We start from the raw sequence: 22667 nt of genomic DNA on the forward strand, positions 1-22667 counted from the left end.
CTTTTTCTGCTTGAATTCTGTGACATGCTTTCTTGAGTGAGAAAAGAGGTGTGGTTGCAGTTAGCATTGCTTTTTTATTTTGGGGGGTACACTACCATTTATTTCACTAGAGAGTAATGGTACCTGCCAAGGTCAAACAAAAAGTTTATACACTTTTATCAAATGTATCATCTAAAACCACACAATGTGATGATGCTCTAAGACTTTAAAAGCTAGCCTAATTTATAATACTGTCAAGCATGATTCAACAGAAGTATGAAAACAAAATATCTGACTAGTTAAACATCTACCAATTAAAAATAACTGATAAAGAAGTGAATATTTTGGTAAAGTACCCTATTGAAAGCAGTTTGTAAAGCAGTCTTTGTTTCTACAGAAAAAATGTTAACAGTGAATAAATCATCACACTCTCTGCAGTACTACACTGCGTTCGTAGCAGTTCAGAGGACTTATTCCCTCAGCTGCTGCAAGTGCTACCAGCTGAGAACACCCTTCAGAATTGCCTTGATAATAGAGAGTTGCTTCACCCCAAATCATACCCTATTCCCAGGGCAACCTGCATTCAATGACTGGTTGACCTTAGAGTATAAAAGCTCTGTACCATTACCACAACTCAAGACGGCTCTGAAGGTCCACCTCAGCTTCTGAGCTCCCCACAGGGTTGGTGGAGGCCTTTGTTGCTGCCGCACCACACCCCAGCTTTTCCCTCACTCCAGTCCTGCTTCTTCCTTCCCTTCCTTCTACAGACATTGATCCCAAGAGCAATCCCTAGTAAACCTTCTGCACTGCATGCTGATCCTGCCTCTGTCTGGCATACTGGCATAGAGTTAAGCACCCTAACATGTGTTTGATATAATAAATAACATCTTCTGAAAAAAAAAAGTGAGTGATACCCTGGATACACACACAACTCATTTCTCATTAATGAATAAACCTAAGATTTTTTAAACACTTTTTTAAAAAATAAATTTATTTTATTTTATTATTTTTAAAATTTTTGGCTGTGTTGGGCCTTTGTTGCTGCGCACAGACCCTCTCCAGATGTGGCGAGCGGGGGCCACTCGTGGTCGCAGTGCGTGGGCTCCTCATTGTGGTGGCCTCTCCCTTTGCGGAGCATGGGCTCCAGGCATGTGGGCTTCAGCAGCTGCGGCACACAGGCTCAGCAGCTGTGGCTCATGGACTCCAGAGTGAAGCTCCATAGTTGGGGCACACAGGCTTAGTTGCTCAGTGGCATGTGGGATCCTCCCGGACCAAGGCTCGAACCCGTGTCCCCTGCATTGGCAGGTGGAGTCTTAACCGCTGTGCCACCGGGGAAGCCTGTAAGATTTTTAGAACATTCTGACTTTGGGCCAGAAGATAAAATGTTCCAAATATACATTCTCACACACACACACACACACACACACACACACACACACACACACACACACAATTCTTAGTTACTTCTGTATTTCCAAAACTGGCTTTTTTTTTCTTTTTTTTTTTTGCGGTACGCGGGCCTCTCACTGTTGTGGCCTTTCCCGTTGCGGAGCACAGGCTCCGGACGCGCAGGCTCAGCGGCCATGGCTCACGGGCCTAGCCCCTCTGTGCCATGCGGGATCTTCCCGGACTGGGGCACGAACCCGTGTCCCCTGCGTCGGCAGGCAGACTCTCAACCACTGCACCCCCAGGGAAGCCCCAAAACTGGCTTTTTGATTTGTCTTTAGTTTGAAAGGGAAAAAGTGTACAATTGGTAATCAATAATCTGTTTCATGTGTGTGGTATATGATGAATACATGAAGATGATGTCTTGGCAAAAATAAAGTTGAGTACTGTTTTAATGTATCACATATATTAAAGTAGTTTTCTGTACTTTGGAGTATACCACAAATAAGTACCCTAATTTTATGCCCAGAAATTGGGGTTTATTAAAAAATAAACATTTTAACATGACTGTTGTAGCTCTTCACTGAATGTAGAAAATGTTCAAAAATCAAATTTTCAGCTTTTCTCTTAAATTTTGATCCCCATTTTCCCTTTTATCAAATTAGAAAACTGCTTCTGTTATTAGTAACACTTTTCAACTGTGAAATTTTTTTTACAGTAGTGACATAATAATTTCATTTGTCAACAATGTCCTATTTTATTATATGCAAGTGGCCTAGACTGAAAATGAACACTTGCAGTGTAATGTATAGGTTTGATTTAGATATTCTAGGTTAGTTTGATTTTTTTTTTAACACTACCTAGTACACATGTTTTTTGTATGTTTTTTAGTAGTACATAGAGTTCATGACAGATTCACCTGTCATTTTTTAAAAAAGCTTAATATGTCAGTAACAGGGAATGAAAATTTTAAGTAAAATATTTTTACTGAAAACTATTGACTGGATGTATTTGTATATTCTAGGTGAAAACTGACTTTTGTCAGACTGTGCTTCCATACTTGATCCATGACATTTTAATCCAAGATACAAATGAATCATGGAGAAATCTGCTTTCTACACACATTCAGGGATTTTTCACTAACTGTTTCAGACACTGCTCAGAAACAAGCCGATCCACAACTCCTGCAAATTTGGATTCAGGTATTCTGTTACATTTCTCAAATTTATACTGTTAACATCTCAGTTCTAGGGAAAAATAGTTTGAACCCCATCAAGGCCCTTGTAGGCTTAATTCCATAACCTCTAAACATCTGTTCTCTTATCTGTATAATGGAGATAAAAGTTGTAGCAAGTTTTTGATGAGGTAATGTATGTAAAACAACTAGGATAATACTTGATGCGTAGTATCCCTTCAGTAAATATTGACTACTATTAATGGAGCAACTAATTGAGCAGTCAGTGTATGTCAAGCACCGTGCTTGGCACTGGCCGTGAGGATGTGAGCAAGACATAGCCCTACATTCTAGTAATTGAAACAGCAGGCAAATGAATGCAACCACATATTATAGGTACTGTGCTGGAGATGTGATGGAATTTTATATTAGAGCTATGGCCGACTCATTTTTTAAAAGCAACTTTTTTTTTTTTTCTTTTTGCGGTACGTGGGCCCCTCACTGTTGTGGCCTCTCCCGTTGCGGAGCACAGGCTCCGGACACGCAGGCCCAGCAGCCATGGCCCACAGGCCCAGCCGCTCCGCGGCATGTGGGATCCTCCCGGACCGGGGCACGAACCCGCGTCCCCTACATTGGCAGGTGGACTCTCAACCACTGCGCCACCCGGGAAGCCCCGCAACTTTTTTTTTTTAATAAAATCATATTTATTGTGGGAAATACAGAAAAATTGGCATAAATTAAACAAATTAAATCACCCATAATTCTGTCATCTAGGATAATTACAATTAACATTTGGTATATATACATCAGGTTTTTTTGTTGTTGTTGTTTTTGCGGTACGTGGGCCTCTCACTGCTGTGGCCTCTCCCGTTGCAGAGTACAGGTTCCAGACGCACAGGCCCAGCGGCCATGGCTCACGGGCCCAGCCGCTCAGCGGCATGTGGGATCCTCCCGGACCCGGGGCACGAACCCATGTCCCCTGCATCAGCAGGCGGACTCTCAAACACTGCGCCACCAGGGAAGCCCTATACATCAGTTTTTTAAAACAAAAATTGGATTATGCTTTACTTACTTTTATAACCTACTTTCCTTCCATGCTATATAAGAAGTATTTCCCATGCTAAGAGCTTATTGCAGGAAAAATTCAATGAGGAATATGTATATAATACATATATACATAGTTGAGGGCTCATCGTGGGTCAGATTTTCAAACCTAAATTTGAAAAAAGGAAAATGTTTACAGATTTGTAATGTTAACTTACTGTCTTTAATATTGATACATATTACTAATGTATTTTATGTACAAACATAAAACTAGGTACAAATTCACTTACTGTACTTCAAGACCAACATAATTATAAGAATAGTATTGAGTTAATGTGATATTTTGCTGCAACTAAATTATTCTTCCCAACCTTGACTATGGTTCCAGTCGCTTTGACATAGGTTGTGATTACTCGATTCTCCTGATTACTTCCTTTTACTTTCACTACCACAGCCTTTATATGACATGACCGTGTTGCCATTTAAACTTTACTTTGCTCTGTTTTATTATTTATGTATGTTCCTTTTTATTGGCTAACAGCATCCGGAGCCTGTGCTCCGCAACGGGAGAGGCCGCACAGTGAGGGGCCTGTGTACTGCAAAAAAAAAAAAAAAAAGTTTCTTAGGCTAGTTGGTGAGTTCTGTGTGGTCACAAATAGTCTTTGTTATATGGTTGTATATTGAGCCCCTAGTACACTGAAAAATCCTAGGTAAATAGTTTTTGAATCAATGAATTAGCCCTCTTCAGAAATAAAATATAAATTACTATTAAATTCTCAGTTTTTTTAAGCTCAGTAGTTTCTTTTAAAAGAAAAAGAAATGCCATTAAATTCCATTTATTGAAAACCAATTTTGTGCTAGAACCTTATAGTGTAGAGGAAGACAGATACACAAACAAAAGGGAGAAAGTGCTTAAGCAAGTCTGCCTGGGACTAAGAGGACATAATCTTTGTTTGTCAGAGTCAGAGCACTTTTTCCGATGCCATTTGGATAAAAAATCACAAAGAACAATGCTTGCTGTTGTGGACTACATGAGGAGACAAAAGAGGTAATGTAACTATTGGTTCTTGAGTTGGGGATTTAGAAGTGTAACTTGTTATTGCTGGCTGAATTTTAACATGATTCTTTGAGGTAATGCTACTGCAAGTTGCTGTATTTAATATGTGTGATGCTTATATCTCCTTGTAATAATCCATATTTAGGGTGGCACTTTGGTGAAATCAATGTCAGGAACTCTGAATTCTTTTTCTTTTTCATGGAAGTATAGTTGATTTACAATATTGTGTTAGTTTCAGGTGTTCAGCAAAGTGATTCAGTTATATATATGTGTTTTTTTTCAGATTATTTTCCATTATGGGTTATTACAAAATAAATTACAAGATATTAAATACTATAGGAACTCTGACCCCCAACTGTAATAGTAACAGTGTTATCTTTGCTAAATCATTCACTCTTTGGGGGCTTTAGTTTATTTCATTTACAGTGAAGGAAAGGAGTAAGTGATTTTCCAGGTTACTTTTAGTTGCATTACTCCTCTTTTAACGTTTCTCTTTACATTTTGTCTCAGAAGTAGCTAGAGTTATGTAAAACCTCCTGCATGTATCTTTATTATGAAACATAAGTTTCTTTACTGTGTACCATGGTCTTCAAAATCTGTGGTTCTGTATAGTGATGCTGTGCTATAGCAGTGTTTATTTTCTTGATTGCTTTATAATACAGTATTTTTGTTCCTATTATTTCTCTTGAGATTTTTAACAGTGAGTGCAGGAATTTCTAGAGAGGATGGTCTGACCGATCTGTACTGCTCCAGAGTTGACCAGAACTTTGAAGAAATAATGTAGTAGGTCTAAATAATGTAATAGGTAGTCATTGATGTCTCATTAGTTTGTTTGGTGGTAGTGGCAGTGGTTGATAAAAATGGGAGGGAATGGTAGGGGAAAACTGAAAAATTGTTTAACCTAAATGCATTTACATCTTAAAAATTAATTCCTCTATATCCCCCTCATTCCTTTCTATCCCACTCTTAGAAAAAGAAGTGTTAGACCTTTCAGGGTTTGTGTTTCTGGTTAGAAAGTTACTGATTCACCATATTGTTTTGTATTGAATCCTCTTGTGAGAAAGCCCATAAGAAGCTTTAACTATAGCTGGAAACATGTCTTTTCTCAGTGTTGGGAGGCAGTTTCTGAATCATTCATTTTTTATTTATCATTGAGTTAGAATGGTATTGACATTAGTTGGCCTTGGAGAAGATAACGTTTCTCAACATTAAGTTTTTATTCCAAATACGACCTTGAGGAAGATTCCTTGAGAGAATATGACTGGGACATAGAATAAAGGGTAAGGACCTGAGTTCAGGTTCACGTTTCTCAGAACAGCTACAATTAAGTCTTGGCTATGTGATAGGCACTTTATTCACCAGCTTTGTAAGCATTATTTACTCATTACAACTATTCTCTGAGGTATATATATTTCTGCGTTTTACAAATGAAGAAATTGAGCCTTAAGAAGTTAAGTTGCCAAAATTCATACCGCTTGTAGTAGGTGAACCAGCTGGATTTGAACCTAGCTAGAGTATCCTACGCTAATACCAGTGCTCTTAACCACTACCATGTCACATCTCTATAATGTTTGTTTTGAAAAAGATAATGTTACGGTCCCTTCCAGTTATGGCCTATTGTTATCACAGTGGAAGATTTTTTTAAAATAACCTCAACCTAGGCAACTAAGAAGAAAATTAACTGCAATAGGAAAGACATGTAAATGTGTCTTAGAAGAAACAATATTTTCATTGAATTGGCCATTTAAAAACACTCGTATATGTGTTATTAGTTATTCTGTATAGCCTATTCTTAGCCTGTGGTCGATGGATCCCTCAGTGGAGGGCGTATATGAACCCCAAATTTGTATGGGATGATGGTTCATAGCTTTCATCAGACTTTCTAAGAGGTGTGTGATCCAAAAAGAGTGACAGAGCTCTTCAGCTATGTTATGTTAGATGTTCATAGTTATATATTGGGGGTATGTTGTTTTTGGTTATTTAAATGTCATTTTCTTTTTAACTAGCATTTGCTACCATTGGATTCTATACCAACGTACTTTTCTTTTGGCATTTAAGTTAAAGAAATGGACATGACTAGATATTTAAATTTTTTTCTTTAGACCTTCTTCAGGAACAGTTTTTGATGATGCTTTCTGGCTGGAATTGAATTATCTAGAGGTTGCCAAGGTAGCTCAGTCTTGTGCTGCTCATTTTACAGCATTGCTCTATGCAGAAATCTATGCAGATAAGAAGAATATGGACGATCAAGAGAAAAGGTAATGGAATTTGGAAGTTTTTGTTTGTAAAATTGGTGTTGACATTGTTTCATTAAAGGTATATATTAAACATTTGTTTTACTGCCACTCCCATTTAAAAGATATTTTGGATAGACGTTGTCTACCTTTTAAAGAGAAATGATAATAAAAATTTTTTAAAGAAATAAGCAATTCTCCTCTGAAATAGAGATGTTTATTACTTAAGAATTATAAAAATTATACACGTAGCAAGCTCCTGAGGGACAGAGATCATCCTTATTTTCCTCTGTATTCCCCATAGTAACTAGCATTGGGAACTTAATATGTGATCAATAATTATTTTTCAAATGGTTGAGTGATTCTCTAACTTCAATTAAATTGTTTACCACTATTCCCTCAGTTTATTGAAGATCCATTTTACTTATTGACTAGAAGTAATGTAACTGATTGCTTTCTGTGACTAAATCACTTTCATTATTTTATCTACCCGTATTTCTACTACTTTAATTTGCTTTTCCTCTGAGTTAGAACTTTCATAAAAGTCTAACAAGTATCTTAGATAATAGGGAAAAGCAAAAAATAGCCAGGAAAGTCGAAGAGTAAAAAATATACAGTTTATTGTCCCAACTGCCCTCCTCAAGTCTTTATTTCAAATAGCTTAGTGTTTATTTTTATAGTTATCCTCACTTTTCAACCACAAAATCACTCATATTACAAAATTAGCAAAGAGGTGTTATATTGATGCATTTCTTATGCTTGCTACTTATAATTTCTACTTTGGATTGTCATTAAGCTAGAAGTAGTATGGTTTTTGGACTGTGAAAAACCAGGAACCGGAATTCAGAGCCTAGTTCAAATATAATTAACTTAGTAGGCTTGGACTGATTTCTTACCTCTCTGGTTTGTTTTAATTTCTACTTTTCAATTGAAAACAATTAAAAATCTACAGTATGTAGATCATTTGTATAATGTATAAGTGATATGTTTGTGATCACTTAGACTTTGTACAAAGACAAGTATTGATATGTTGTCCTTTAAGTATGAAATGAGTAAGAAATTGATTTTTGCCTACTCTTGATCTTAAAAATTTGGCAAAAGTCCTGCATACTCAGGAGTAATAGTTTTAATCTGAATGTGCCTCGGTATCTTGGTTCCATAGAATAATATTTTTTACTAATCAGGAGTGAATAACTGAGCTCTTATTTGAGTATAAATAAAACCTCTTTTAATTTGAGGATAGGTGATCATATAGAATGTGGCACATTTTTGCAAAATTGCTTGTTTAACAAGCAGGAGTGCCTGGATTTTATTTTTGTTAACTTTAGGGGAAAAGTGCTTGACAAATGGGGCTTGCTGTTTGCTTTGACAGTCTGATTTTGATTTTTTTTGTTTTCAGATGCCTGATGGGAAGGGGAGGGCAAACAGACATAAGGTGTATAGAGAGGGCAGGGAATGCTAATTTTCTTCAGTGACTCAGGTGAACTGAGACTTTTATAAATCTAAAGTGATCAGGAAAAGTATAAAAGCAAAATACAGATCAACAGTTTACAAACACTGTCAGGTCAGAAAACTGAATTGCTCTCTTAGGTTTGGTATTCGAGTTAGTTAATAGCAAAATGCCTTACACTAGGTATTCAGGAATACATACAGAGTTTTATTTGTTAACTTGCTCCTGAGAAAGTATGAGCCTTCAAAGTTAGTATCCATAATTTTTTTTAGAAAGAAGTCAAAACTCCTTCAAACAGGATTTAGACAACTGGTCGTAGTTCACACCTCAGTCATTTTAGTATTCCTAATACCTAAGGCAATGCCTGACAGAAGTCCTGGCAACTCTGTTTTTTGCCTAGATGAATTATAGCTCTAGACTCAAAATCATAGACTCTAATACTGTTGTTCCTACTTTCCAAGTTTTTCCTCTAAAAACTTTTTTCTGCATAACTTACCAATAAGGAAAATATATGTAATATTTACATATAAAGGTTATAAAGCAAAATAGAATGTTGTCAGTGCCATTTTGTCAGTGGGTCTCCTCTATCCCACCCCTCTGTGCTCCTCCAAGAAGTAAATGTTATCTCATGTTTTGTGTTGCTCATTTGTTTGGATGATACTGTTTTCATGTGAGTAGAAACCCATAAATATAGTTTAGTTTCCTTATTTTTGAGCTTCCTAAGAAGTTATATGTGTGCTTTCCTACAACTTGTTTTTTTCCCTCAGTTTTTTGGTAAGATTTGTCTATGTTGTGTGTTGCTGTGGTTCATTAATTTGTCACTGCCACATAATATACCAGTGGAAGAATATGCCACAATTCATTTAACCATTCCCCTGTTAATGATAGGTGTAGAATTATTGGGTTGCAGGGTATACAAATTTTCAGTCTTATAAGATAGTGCCAAATTGGTTTTTAAAGTGGTTATACCAACTCAGAAATGTAGTTCACGAAGAAGTGGCTCAGTAGGAAGCTTCACATTTGAAGAAGGGATTCAAACTACCACTATTTCTAGTTTGAGTAAAAAAAGTAAAGAAGAAACTGAAATAAGTATAGGTAAATAATAGAGATAACATCACTTATGATAGTATTTATTTTATACATTGGATTATTATTGTCATAAACACTGTATAGCTGGCATGGTTTTAGAATTGAAATTATTTATAGGACTGAGTATCATATGCATACGTAAAGCTGAGGCCTTGGAGTAGAGAAATGTGAATTCTAATTCTGACTATCACTTACTAGTTTTATTACCTTGGTTGTTACTGATCCACTTCCTTTTAACACTTAATATTATCAGACTTCTTAATTTTTGCCAAATTATCAAGTGTTAAGTGGTGTCTCAAGTATGGTCTTAATTTGTGTGCCTGTGTTTATTAATGAGGTTAAACTTCAGGTAAAACCACTGACAGAACATTTAGGAATTGAACTCAGGGGCTTCTGCTCTATTTTTAAGCTCTGTAAATAAGCATATTTTGGCATATAGCCTTCCCATAAACGAGACTGTCATTAAAATGTAATTCTCATTCAAAGAATTAATACTAACAAATTCCTTTTCTATTCTAGGCCTAACTGGTATTGTTTTTAAATATAAATGGTTCACTATATTTTATTTGTAATCTTTGTTAGTTTTTTCTGTCAAAGTGTATGGTATATGTATTAGCAAGCTTCAAAATAGTATATTCCCATTAAAAGAGGTGCTCTTGTGACAAACAGAAGTCTTATGTTTGAAGAAGGAAGCCAGAGTACAACTATTTCCAGTTTGAGTGAAAAAAGTAAGGAAGAAACTGGAATAAGTTTACAGGTAAATATTATTGACCTTATTATAAGTGATAATATTTGTTTTATACTTTGGACTATTATTTTGTTATAGAGACTGTATAGATTTGATTTGTCATTTGATTTTCAAACTGAAGTTACCTTTTTGGACTGTCGTATACATAAATTCATGGTTTGAGGCTTAGGCCTTGGAGTAGACAAACTGGAGTTATAACCCTGACTCAACCACTTAGTTGTGTAATCTTGCACAAATTACTTAACCTTTCCAACCTTGAATTCCTTTATCTGAAAAATGGAAGTAAAACCACCTATCTCATAGGGTGAATTTATATCATGTATTTTCTCCTACAGTACTCTGTTCATTTTCTTTGTAGCACTTAACATTTATAATTATATTTTTATTTGTTTACTTGTTTATTGTATGTCACATCTCAGGCCAGATTGCTTCTTCTGTAAATTTTTTAATGTTTACTCTTAAATTGACCCATTCTTACTGAACTTCTTTGGTCACCTAATTCCTCTAAAATGAGTTTCATCTTCTTCAGTTTGCTTAAACCTCTGATGTTCTCTTCTCTGTCTTTTGTTTATCTCTCCTCCTACTTCTTGGAAAAAATAGGGGACATTATAGGAAGTCCCACCACATCCCACTGTCAAACATAGAAATCTCCCTGCATCTGCTGCCATTGTAATCTTTCCTCTTGTTAAAGCAGAGAAAGTTTCTCCTTCTGTCCTTCTTTCTGTGCTTTGTTTTTCATCAACTCTTTCTCAGGAACATTTTTTTTAATTGTGCCGTGCTCCTCAACATATTCAAATTTTCAAACTTATTAAAAACATTCTCCTTCAAACGGATACAAAATCATTTCCCTTTTCCCTATGTTCTCTTAAAGGTGACATTGTTTTTTTCTCCCTTTCCATCACAGCCAAACCTTGTGAAAAAGTTGTCTGTATTTCCTGTCTCCATTTCCTTCCTTTTACTCTCTCCACTGAATAGCACTTGCTAATGTCACTCATAAACTTCATGTTACTAAGTCTAGCGGTCACCTTTCATTCAACTTCTTCCTTAATGTTTCATCAACACTTAACACCATCAACCATGCCTTACTTGAAATATGTTCTATCTACCTTTTTGATACCATTCTCCTGATTTTTCTCTTTCCTTTTTTTGCTTCTTTATAGTCTTAGCCTCTTTTCTGAGTTTCTGGAGTATCTCTTGTGCTTCAGGCACTGTGCTAGGCTTCTGAACTGAATGTTCCAATACCGAGGGCTTGATTTCACGTTTATGAATAGAAACAGTTTGATTAGAATAATAGAATTATGCCAATATCAATTTGTGTTTAGAAAGTATTTCCTGGAGCAAGTACCATTAAGATAATTAAATTGCTTGATCAATTTTCTCTGCAATGCAGTTTCTAATTTTCTGTTTTCTTTTCTGATTTTTGTTTTCTTTTTCCTTTTTTTCTTTCTGTTTTGTTTGCTATTTTCATTTTTATTTTACTGAGATTATTTTAAGCAGAATCAATTCTTTCCTGAGTAAATTTTATAACAGAGTTTTGAGTCATCAAACCAATTCTTTATCCATATCACATTTTACCAATTATAACATAGTGCAACTTTGAATTTTCTCTCAAAGAAAACGTTTACAGCTTGTATTTTTACCAAACTCAGTTTTCAAGAGTCAGACTTTGCAGGACTTCGTTTTCCCATGTCAGTTTTAGCTGTTGATGGGATTGTTTGCTTTTTTTTGCTTTTGTTTTTATGATTATTTTTGCATGTGTTAGAAGCCTGTTAGGTTGGGATTTATTTCTTATCTAATTCACTAAATCGTGAGCAATTCTTGTCAGGTAGTCCACAGTCATTCTGTTGTCTGGGATCAGTTTGTTGTGTTGCTGATCAGTATCTTTAGTATATATTTAAATATCATTATATTTTACTTTTATAACATAACATGTAGAGTTGGGAGTTACATGATGGTAATGATATAATTTCAAATTTGCTGAATTCATAAACTGATAGTTTTCCCCTCCAATTTTTGTTGTTTCCATGTTTTTAGGATCTGCTCTTAGAAATCTACAGAAGTATAGGAGAGCCAGATAGTCTTTATGGTTGTGGTGGAGGGAAAATATTACAACCCCTTACTAGGTAAATTGCTTTTTTATAGCTAATGCTATAGTTATTCTGTTATGAAAGAAGTTACATGTATGTAAAACTCAAAAGCATTTAAAAACTCTTTTCTTATAGACTGCGAACATATGAACATGAAGCAATGTGGGGGAAAGCCCTAGTAACATATGACCTTGAGACAGCAATCTCCTCCTCAACTCGCCAGGCAGGAATAATCCAGGTACTTTTTTTTCTGCTTTGGTAAAGCACTACTAGTGTAGTGCTCAGATTATTTCAGTATGTCAGTGGAATATTTACACAGCCAGATAAACTGTAGAGGTAAGACTGAAGGTTCTTTTTCAGGCACTGGGATTAAAACTCAGAGGGATACACAGGTAAATTGGAAAAGTCACTGACCTGAAAGATAGTGTAGATTTGTTGGTCATAATCTTCTTAGCTAACAGTAGAAGACATTTCTTGACTGTGTACAATGTGCCCGGTAGTGAATTAAGTCCTTTGTATGGAAAACCTCATGTAAACTATTTCTCATAGCTTGCACTAGAGTTTGTCCCAGGAGTTTTCTGTTACTGGCTAATATTCCTTAGCCACTCTTTTATCCAATATCAGAACCCTTTGAGCTCTATCTTTGTGTTTTAGGTTGGCATTTTAAGTGATGTTGTGAACTACTAAAATTGTGAAAGTTACCTTTTTTTTTTTTTAAACAAGATGTTGGGGGTAGGAGTTTATTTTTTATTTTTTTGCTGTGTTGGGTCTTCGTTTCTGTGCGAGGGCTTTCTCCAGTTGTGGCAAGCAAGGGCCACTCTTTATCGCGGTGTGCGGGCCTCTCACTATCGCGGCCTCTCTTGTTGCGGAGCACAGGCTCCAGACGCGCAGGCTCAGTAGTTGTGGCTCACGGGCCCAGTTGCTCCGCGGCATGTGGGATCCTCCCAGACCAGGGCTCAAACCCATGTCCCCTGCACTAGCAGGCAGACTCTCAACTGCTGTGCCATCAGGGAAGCCCGAAAGTTACTTTTCATGTTTGCTGTTTTTTGTATCTCTAGTATTCTGTTATTTTTTATTCCTTTTTTTTTTTTTAACTCCTGCATAGGCCTTGCAGAATTTGGGACTCTGCCATATCCTTTCCGTCTATTTAAGGGGATTAGATCATGAAAATAAAGAGTGGTGTGCTGAACTACAGGAACTTCATTACCAAGTAGCATGGAGGAATATGCAGTGGGACCACTGCATTTCTGTCAAGTAAGAAGAATTCAGACATTTTTAATTGCCATTTCTCTAGCTATGAATAATGAACTGTTTTTATCTTGCTCTATGAATGTAGCAGGTGTTATGTTTTCATGTTTTGTAGATGCTGTAAGCTAAATGCTTAAATAATACAGCAGTATGCAGTAAGTGTACGTAAGGCTGAATTTCACTCTCTTCTTATATTAGGGCACCTCCACCCTCAAGATATTTTTGAAAATAGAAATATAAAAATTATTTTCTCATGAGAATCTTATTCACTTATTGTTTATAAATCCAAAGAGAAATATAGGCGTTTCCCTTCTCACTTCCTGTTGCAAACATTTTATTTAGTTAGATGGCACTTTTATTGGCTGGATGGTACACGAAAGACTGTTTATCTTTATTTGTGAAATATTTTCTTTTATTAAAAAAAACACTGCTAAATCACTAGCACGGGAAGAAAACGTTTATAACCTACATATACCATCACCATGTGTTCTGAATGAAAAGCCAAACACCTAATCTAATAAAAGATTGTGTATTTATGTAAAAAGTCTTTCGATGATATAAACAAAAAACTTAAATCATATTAATTGTATGTTTAATCACTTTCATAGAAAAAAATTTCATTAATTAGAATGTCTTTCAGATTTCAAACTGTTAGATTGCTGTAAAATTAGAGATATGCACTCATATTTTAAAAACATTTTACTCTGTGAGCTGATTCCTACTTGTCTCTGTGAATCTCCATATTCTGTTTTTCCCCTTGCATACTATATTTCAGCCACATAGCACTTCTCCTATGTTTTTTTCCATCAAGCCAGGCTGTTTTTATATCTTCTTTTTCCCCTGTTACCATGAAGGTGGCTACTTGTCGTTCAGACTGTAGTTTAATAATGTGACATATTCAGATACATCTTTTCTGACTGTCCATTCTAAAATAGCCACCCAGTCATTCTGTTTTGTTACCCTATTTTACTTTCCTACATGTCCTTTGTCACTGTGTGGTATTTTTCTTATTTATTGTCCCTCTGCAAACCAGAACATAAACTCCATGAGAATGGGGACCTGATCTGACTTGTCCAGTAATGGATTCCCTGCATCTAGAACCTGGTGACTAGTGCCTGGCACGTAGTAGGTGTTCATCAAATAAATAAATGAGAATATAACATGTTTAGAGCCTGGAAAAATATCTGAGAAATTCACTTTTTTCTGCTTGAAGAATTTAAATGACCCACAAAATTCTTTGTAATTCTTACCAAGTTTTCTAGAAATGCATTTTTTAAAATGGAGATATCTTAATTTTAGTTTAAAATTTTGCCTTTTGGTGAAGCTGTTTATGCATACATATCTTAGGAGTCTCTATTTTTAAATGTTTTCTTCTTTTATTTTTAAAATTATTTCACAGCAAAGGAATAGAAGGAACCAGTTACCATGAATCATTGTATAATGCTCTGCAGTCTCTAAGAGATGGGGAATTCTCCACTTTTTATGAAAGTCTCAAATATGCCAGGTATTATAAAAAGAAAGAGTTACTGTATTTTAATATTTAATGTCATGGCTTCTTTTCTGAAAACTTGAAGAATAATTTCAACACAAGGATTTGCACTGGTGAAGGAGTAAGACCTGGTGGCTGTGGTCAGGTTGTTTCCTTGTCATTCCCTTTTCCTTCTTTAAAAAAATTCCCTTGTGTAATTAATAATTCATACTAGTCAGTGTTGAAACTCAAAGTAGTGCAAAAGTGGGAGGAAATATTCAACAATTAAGAATTTCATAGCTTTTACATATCTGAGAAATGAGTGCTCAGATGAATTTTATCTTTTGCAAGCATGTTTTCATAAGAATTATGAGTATTCTTGTCTTAATAATTGTTTTCTGTACTTCATATTTTAAATTTTGTACAAAAGAATTCTTTAATACACACTTGATATGTATATGTACACATATGTATACACACAAATGTTTATATATATATAACCAATGTTACGTTTTAAGTTTTTGTTTTAGATGTAAGAGCATGCTCATATGTTAGGTACTTACATAAAGTGTTAAGTTATTTTTTTCTTATGTAATAACTTTTTCTTTGCTTATGTGGTTCAAATATATTCTACCTTTAAAAATAAAATTCCCTTTGGGAGCCCTGATCAATTATTTACGCAGAACACTGAAGAAGGTCTTCTTGTTTCCCATTCCTTTGTTTTCTTCCGGGTGTACTGAGAACCAGTGTACTGAGAATTTTAATCTTTTCTCCTCTAGTAGTTATGTGGCATTTACCTCTTTTAACGTTTAGTATCCTTTTTATAAAATGGTGACTAATGGTCAATTCTTAAATGCTTGTTATGAGGTACAAATGAGATAATGCACAACAAAGAACTTAACTCTAACAGGCTAAACAAATGTAACACATTTTTTGTTTAACAGTATTTGTGATCTAATAAATCCTGTACTTTATTACAGAAGTAATACTTGCTACCATTTAAGTGCTTATCATGTGGTGGCCACTTTGTTAGGCTTTTTCTGTATGTATTCTTTAATTTTCAACTGGAAGTGAAAAAACTGGGTTCAGAGGAATCCAGTAATGTGCCCAAAGCTATTCAGCTATTACTGGTAAAACTGGGATTTAGATTAGGTCTGTACGATTCCAAGGCTTACTTTGTTTCCACTACCTTATGCTTGTGCTTGTGAGTGTTAGTATTATTAGATCCACACCAAGGCCTATAATGGGAAGTCAACTTTTATCTTCCTGCAAACCTCTTCTTAGTTTTTAAGTGTCTTGTCTTTTCTGCCACTAGAGTTAAAGAAGTGGAAGAGTTGTGTAAGGGCAGTCTTGAGTCTGTGTATTCCCTCTACCCTACACTTAGCAGATTGCAGGCCATCGGAGAGCTCGAAAACATTGGGGAGCTTTTCTCAAGGTATGTGATTAAAATGACTGTGTATTCCAAAGTATAACCTTTCTGTTATAGGGACTTTAATAGGGACTTTAAAAAATAAAAACTATATAGAGATCAGCCATAGGTTTATTTCAATATCTTTTATCAAGATATAAGTAAATTAACCTAATGAACTGTGATCTTGTTAAAATAAACATTTTCAAAAATATTCATTGTAAAAATTCAGGTTTTTAAAATTTAACTTATTGTGTTTTTCTCTTTACAACTTTTTCCCTGTTCAACCCTAGATGAAATTGTTTCCTCATGTTTTTTACCATAGCACATTATACTCCATTTTACCATAGCACATTTTACCATAGCACATTATACTCCATTCTGTTTTAGTATCACATTGCATTAGTGTCATTTTATGTATACTCTGCCATGCTGTACTAGAAGCTCCCTAAAAATAGGGCTTATTTATTCTTGAATCCTTTGTATCCCTAGTGCTTTTTCCTGGTGACCAATTCTTAGTAAACAGTCAATGTTAATGAATATGGGGTGTTTAGGGGAGATTGCCTCTTATAATGGTGAAAAGGAAGTGATCTCACTTTCCAGTGTTCCTGGATCTTTCTCTGCTAGGGAGTTATAAGGAAGAAAGGGAAAGTTTGATGAGCTGGTACCAAATACCTATGCTCTAGGACAGCAGTTCGCAAAGTGTGGTATAGAGATCCTGGTTTTCCCAAGATCCATTCAGGAGTTCATGAAATCAAAACTGTTCTTACAAAATGTTATCTGGTGTTTTTGCTCTCATTCTCTCATGAGGTATAGTGAAGTTTTGGTGAGGTATCAGAGAATAGCCACAATTATCTGAAGACTATGAAAATACTCCTCCCTTTTCCAACTATGTATCTATATGAAGCTAGATTTTCTTCATCAGCCAAACATAGCACAGCAAACCAAATGCAGAAGCAAAGATGAGAATTCAACTGTCTCCATTAAGCCAGACATCAAAGAGGTTTACATAAATGTGAAACAGTGCTCTTCTCACTAAATTTGTTTTGTTTTGGGAAGGATAGTTATTTTTTTATAAAAAATGTTATTTATGATATATGATATATAGTCGATTTACTATTGTTATTTTAAAATAAATTAATACATGTTAGATTTTTCTCAGTTTTAGTTTCTAATAAGGTAAATATTAATAGGTATAATCCAATAAACAAAAGCTCTTTGGGGGTCTTCAATAATTTGTAAGAGTGTAAAGCATTCCTGAGATTAGAAAATTTGAGACCTGCTGCTCTAGGATCATTTTGGGAGGAAGTAAAGTTTTGGTTCCTGTGAATTTGTGTTACTGTTTCCTTCTTTATCAAGCAACTAAAAGAGCTTTCATTTCCTAGTCATCACCTTATCATCTTAGTCTCCTTGCTTCATCTTAATTTCTCTTCATATAGTAGGCCTAAAGGATTGGACAGTATTGCTTAGTTTGAACATCTGGGAAGCACTCTGTTCATATAAACTAATTGTACAATATGCGTTTTCTCTTCCTTTAATAAATAGTATTGGTATATGAAACCTTTACCAGGTGCCAGCATTTCCTTCATTGGATTTTTCTTTCTTTAACAGCTGCCATTTTGCATAGAGCCATGCCCTGTGCGTGGCAGGCACAGTAGATAATGAGTTTATTACATTTCCTTGCTGACTGTCCTTTTTACCACAGGGAACATTGGAGCTGGACAAGAGGTATAGATGTTCTGAATGACAGGCCTGATGAATGTGTTCTCATTTCAGAAGAATGTTAGTTTAGAAGTGTTGCTTTTTGTGAGGTTGAAGAGTATTTTTAAGAAAATCTTGAAAGTATCATCTATAAAAATATTAAATCACTATGCTGTATACCTGAAACTAACATAAACAATACTTCAATTTAAACAAAGAAAGGAAAAAATCTTTAAGTGTTCATCATCTGTTGGGTTCTCTGCTTACTGACCCTCAGAGGTCTGACCATATTGTAGGTTTCTAAACTATGGTCCTTATTTTGGATTATTTTAGAAGTTCCAGTCATGTTACTGCAAAAATTCCTTTGTGTCCTGCCCCCCAGGGGTGCTTTGTGACCACCTAGAGGGGTGGGATAGGGAGGATGGGAGGGAGACGTAAGAGGGAGGAGGTGTGGGGATATATGCATATGTGTAGCTGATTCACTTTGTTATAAAGCAGAAACTAACACAACATTGTAAAGCAATTATACTCCAATAAAGATGTTAAAAAAAAAAAGAGAAAATGTTGGACCAGGTCAAGGGTAGGTAAACTATAGCCCGCAGGCCAAATCCGGCCCACTGCCTGTATTTGTCAATTAAAAAAAAAAAAAAATTCCTTTGTGTTTATTAAATCTTAAGTTTCAGAACCTGCATATTAGCAGGGTTTTTTGGTTTTTTTTTTTCATTTCTCTTATGTGAATTTTGTGATTCGGCTTTCAGATCAATAACAGATAGGCAGCCCTCTGAAGTATACATTAAGTGGTGGAAACATTCCCAGCTTCTCAAAGACAGTGATTTTAGTTTTCAGGAGCCTATAATGGCTCTACGCACAGTCATTTTGGAGATCTTGATGGAAAAGGAAATGGAAAACTCGCAAAGAGAGTGTCTTAAGGATATTCTCACCAAGCATCTTGTAGAACTCTCTGTATTAGCCCGAACTTTCAAGAACACTCAGGTAATCAGATTTAAGACTATGTCATCTCACCTCTTGGCCTTGCCTTTTATTACCCAGAAAATAGAAAGCATAAGTAAAAAAGAAATGTCATTGAGAGACAGAGATTGCTATTAAAACATTGTATAGCATAATTGTTTAAGATTTCCCATTTTGGAATTAGACCTGAGTTTGAGCCTTGAACAAGGTACTCACCGTCTCTAAACCTCAATTGCCTGGTTAAAAAAATGAGAAGCTACCTAACTTACTCATTGTATTTATAACAAGTCAGCAATTTTATATACTGTGTATAAACACACATAATTAGATAGATGTCTTTATATAAAGAGAAAAACAGATAGGCCGACATCGGGCCTGGGGAAGGCAATCAGAGATGCACTTAAGACAGTCCTGACAAATAGTCAAGTCCTCAGTGAATGGTAGTAACTGCTTTTATTAGTAATAGTAGTGGTAGTATTAGTAATAGTAAAAGTATTTATTCTTATTTGTCATTTTCATTTCAGCTTCCTGAAAGGGCAATATTTCAAATTAAACAATATAATTCATCTAGTTGTGGAGTCTCTGAGTGGCAGCTGGAGGAAGCACAAGTATTCTGGGCAAAAAAGGAACAGAGTCTTGCCCTGAGTATTCTCAAGCAAATGATCAAGAAGCTGGGTGCCAGTTGTACAGAGGTTCACTTTTTTTCTATTGGCCAAATTCGTATTTTACTGTTATAAGAAAAATTACTGTGCATTAAAATATTTAAAATAAAATTTAAAGTAATTACCAATTTTATTAAAGCTTTGACCCATGAACAAGAAATTGTTAAAAGGAGTCTTCAAAATTAATATTTGTAAAAGAAGTTTAGAAAGTATTCATTTTTCCTATTTATAGCATTTCTATCAGTCCGTCTTGTTGTCGGTTAATCTATCCCAGTGATAAGCCTCAGTTTTTTAAACTTTCTACAGTATGTGGGAAACAAAGATGAAATAGATACTATAAATTTGAAATGACAAAAAAAATGGAAGAGGAAATGCATGAGAGAACAAAACTTTTAGAAAAAAGCAAGTTGGAATAATTGGGTTGTTAATCCAAATACCTTGAAAACATCTAATATTTTATCTAACATTACCTATATTAGTTATTGTAAACTTGGTTGCTTCTTCAACTCTATCTCCAGCATATGATGGGCAAAGTAGCAGCATTTGTAGGAATCATGAAGTGTTTTAACGGTTTGGCCACAAAGATGTCCCTCTGACATAAACCTACTTGGTGAATATCAACTTTTTGTACTTTTGGATAATGGAAACTTATATTACATCCTCCATCACTAGAGAATTCATCATTATACCAAAGCCCTGGGAACTCATATGATATGATGTTTAAATATTGCTTAACCATGTGGACTCCAGGGAGTTACCTACTCTCTTTGACCTCAGTTGTAGTTTTCTAATTAAGGATAACAATAGTACTTATTTCATAGGGTTCTTTTAAGGATTAAATGAGTTACTATACATAAAGCTGGTAGAAATGCCTAGCATATGAAAGTACTCAATAAATGTGAGTTGCTCTGATAATAGTAATAATAATAAACAGTAGAGAATGATTATTTTATAAACCTACATATTTGGAATTATTAAAATAGTTGTAAGGTAAAAGCAAATGAGGAAAGACATTTTTAACCTGCTTTTTTCCCCCTACGTGGAAGATTCTTTTATATAGTCATGATAATGAATTACATTTTAAGATTTTGCTTTCATATACAGAATGATCCCAACCTAAAACTAATATACACAGAATGTCTGAGGGTTTGTGGCACCTGGTTAGCAGAAACTTGCTTAGAAAATCCTGCAGTCATCATGCAGACCTATCTAGAAAAGGTAAGATTTTTGAGCAGCCCTTAAGAGAGTTGTTTAGCTTGAACACATTTGATCTTTTTATTGGGATCAGATGTATTTCAAATGCAAATAAAAGTATGACTTCACTTTTCTAAATATTATTACTGTTGTAGCTCTGTATACTCTTCAGGGCAGAATGAAACAATGTTACAAAAGAAGGAGCATGTTTGGAAAGTAAGCCCAAATGTGTCTTTTCTTTACCCCCATCACCAGCTACTCTTTAAACTACTCTGGTTCTAAGCTAAGTTTCTGATAATTTCTCCACTTACTTATTTGTAAAAGTAGCTGATTAAGTAATATGCAAGTCAACCTTTATTATTCATTTGTAGCCCAACACTACAAGTAGGACTGGGACTCCAGTGCTACTACTGCTTTTGACCTCCCTGTTTCTCCCTCTTATTTAGTTTAGCTAATTTTAGAAATAGCTACTTCACTAAATAAATGAACATGAAAAGCATAATATGATTTTTTTTTTTTTTTTTTTTTTTTTTTTTGCGGTACACGGGCCTCTCACTGTTGTGGCCTCTCCCGTTGCGGAGCACAGGCTCCGACACGCAGGCTCAGCGACCATGGCTCACGGGCCCAGCCGCTCCGTGGCATGTGGGATCTCCCGGACCAGGGCACGAACCCGTGTCCCCCTGCATCGGCAGGCGGACTCTCAACCACTGCACCACCAGGGAAGCCCCCCATAATATGAGTTTTAAAAAATTTTATAGAGCTTTTTGTTTTTGCACTGTTCTTTGCAAATATTAGCTATTTTGGTTATTTCTGCCATGTCAAAGTTGTTTTGCAAAGTCAAGAAAATACTTTAGCTTATACTTCATATAATTTATATAATTTAGCTTATATAATTTAGCTTATATACATACTTCATATAATTTAGCTTATATACATATATATAAATTAAACTTTAGTGTGGATATTTCTTTGATCTGAATAATTCTTTAGATGTATTTAGTATCTGTAAATATAATATAAATGTATTGTTTTTTCTTGAAGGCAGTGGAAGTTGCTGGAAATTATGATGGAGAAAGCAATGATGGGCTCAGAAATGGACAAATGAAGGCATTTCTATCATTAGCACGGTTCTCAGATAGTCAGTACCAAAGAATTGAAAACTACATGAAATCGTCAGAATTTGAAAACAAGCAAGCTCTCCTGAAAAGAGCTAAAGAGGAAGTTGGCCTTCTTAGGGAACATAAAATTCAGACCAACAGGTAACTAGGGGTCTACAAGTGACAAGATATACAGATATACAGTATATATACAGGTATAGAGAACCAGATAAGAATTCATGCTCTGGTTCTAAGCTAATTGTAAAGTATATTGATGTTAGCTTCTTGTTTTGCTTTTTTTAGTTTGTTTGTTGGTATCATAGTTGAAGAAGAGATAGGTGTTGAAATTAAATAGGAGTTACCTATTTTGATGTCATTAAATCCTTTATTCAAACCTGCTTTTGGTCTATATATTTTAGTGTAAGTAGAGAATAACATTAACGACATATCTTGGATAGAGTCCACTTTGTCTTTGGTTGCCTAAGATAGCTTTTGAGTTGCACAAACTTACTTTAAGACAAAACTAAGTTTGTTCCCCTTATAATTCTTAGAATTTTGCTTTTTCTCCCAAGGTGGACACCAGATTTTTCATTTACTTTGTATATCTTATATGATGTTGTAGTTCTATAAAATTTGATGGCTTTTGTGTTTTGCTTTAATTATCCAATGTAA

The 22667-nt window shown here is 35.1% G+C and overlaps 1 protein-coding gene across 3 annotated transcripts in view; it reads left to right on the forward strand.

The window, feature by feature from the left end:
- ATM (ATM serine/threonine kinase) overlaps window positions 1-22667 on the forward strand; it is a 140456-nt gene that overhangs the window by 81954 nt on the left and 35835 nt on the right. For 2 of the 3 annotated variants that reach the window (XM_089915491.1, XM_089915493.1), the window contains exons 38-50: window positions 2390-2567; window positions 4544-4631; window positions 6743-6898; window positions 10062-10170; window positions 12196-12284; window positions 12384-12486; window positions 13354-13502; window positions 14896-15000; window positions 16280-16399; window positions 18832-19066; window positions 19567-19734; window positions 20809-20922; window positions 21940-22157. In XM_089915491.1, the coding sequence (XP_089771617.1) occupies window positions 2390-2567; window positions 4544-4631; window positions 6743-6898; window positions 10062-10170; window positions 12196-12284; window positions 12384-12486; window positions 13354-13502; window positions 14896-15000; window positions 16280-16399; window positions 18832-19066; window positions 19567-19734; window positions 20809-20922; window positions 21940-22157 (1832 nt within the window). The remainder of the gene's footprint in view (window positions 1-2389; window positions 2568-4543; window positions 4632-6742; window positions 6899-10061; window positions 10171-12195; window positions 12285-12383; window positions 12487-13353; window positions 13503-14895; window positions 15001-16279; window positions 16400-18831; window positions 19067-19566; window positions 19735-20808; window positions 20923-21939; window positions 22158-22667) is intronic. The other variant, XM_022561583.3, reaches the window with a different exon arrangement.

This window comes from Delphinapterus leucas, chromosome 7 (genome assembly GCF_059928025.1).
Source record: "Delphinapterus leucas isolate spDelLeu-1000000601 "Yukka" chromosome 7, BTC_Dleu_Yukka2, whole genome shotgun sequence".
NCBI lineage: Eukaryota > Metazoa > Chordata > Mammalia > Artiodactyla > Monodontidae > Delphinapterus > Delphinapterus leucas.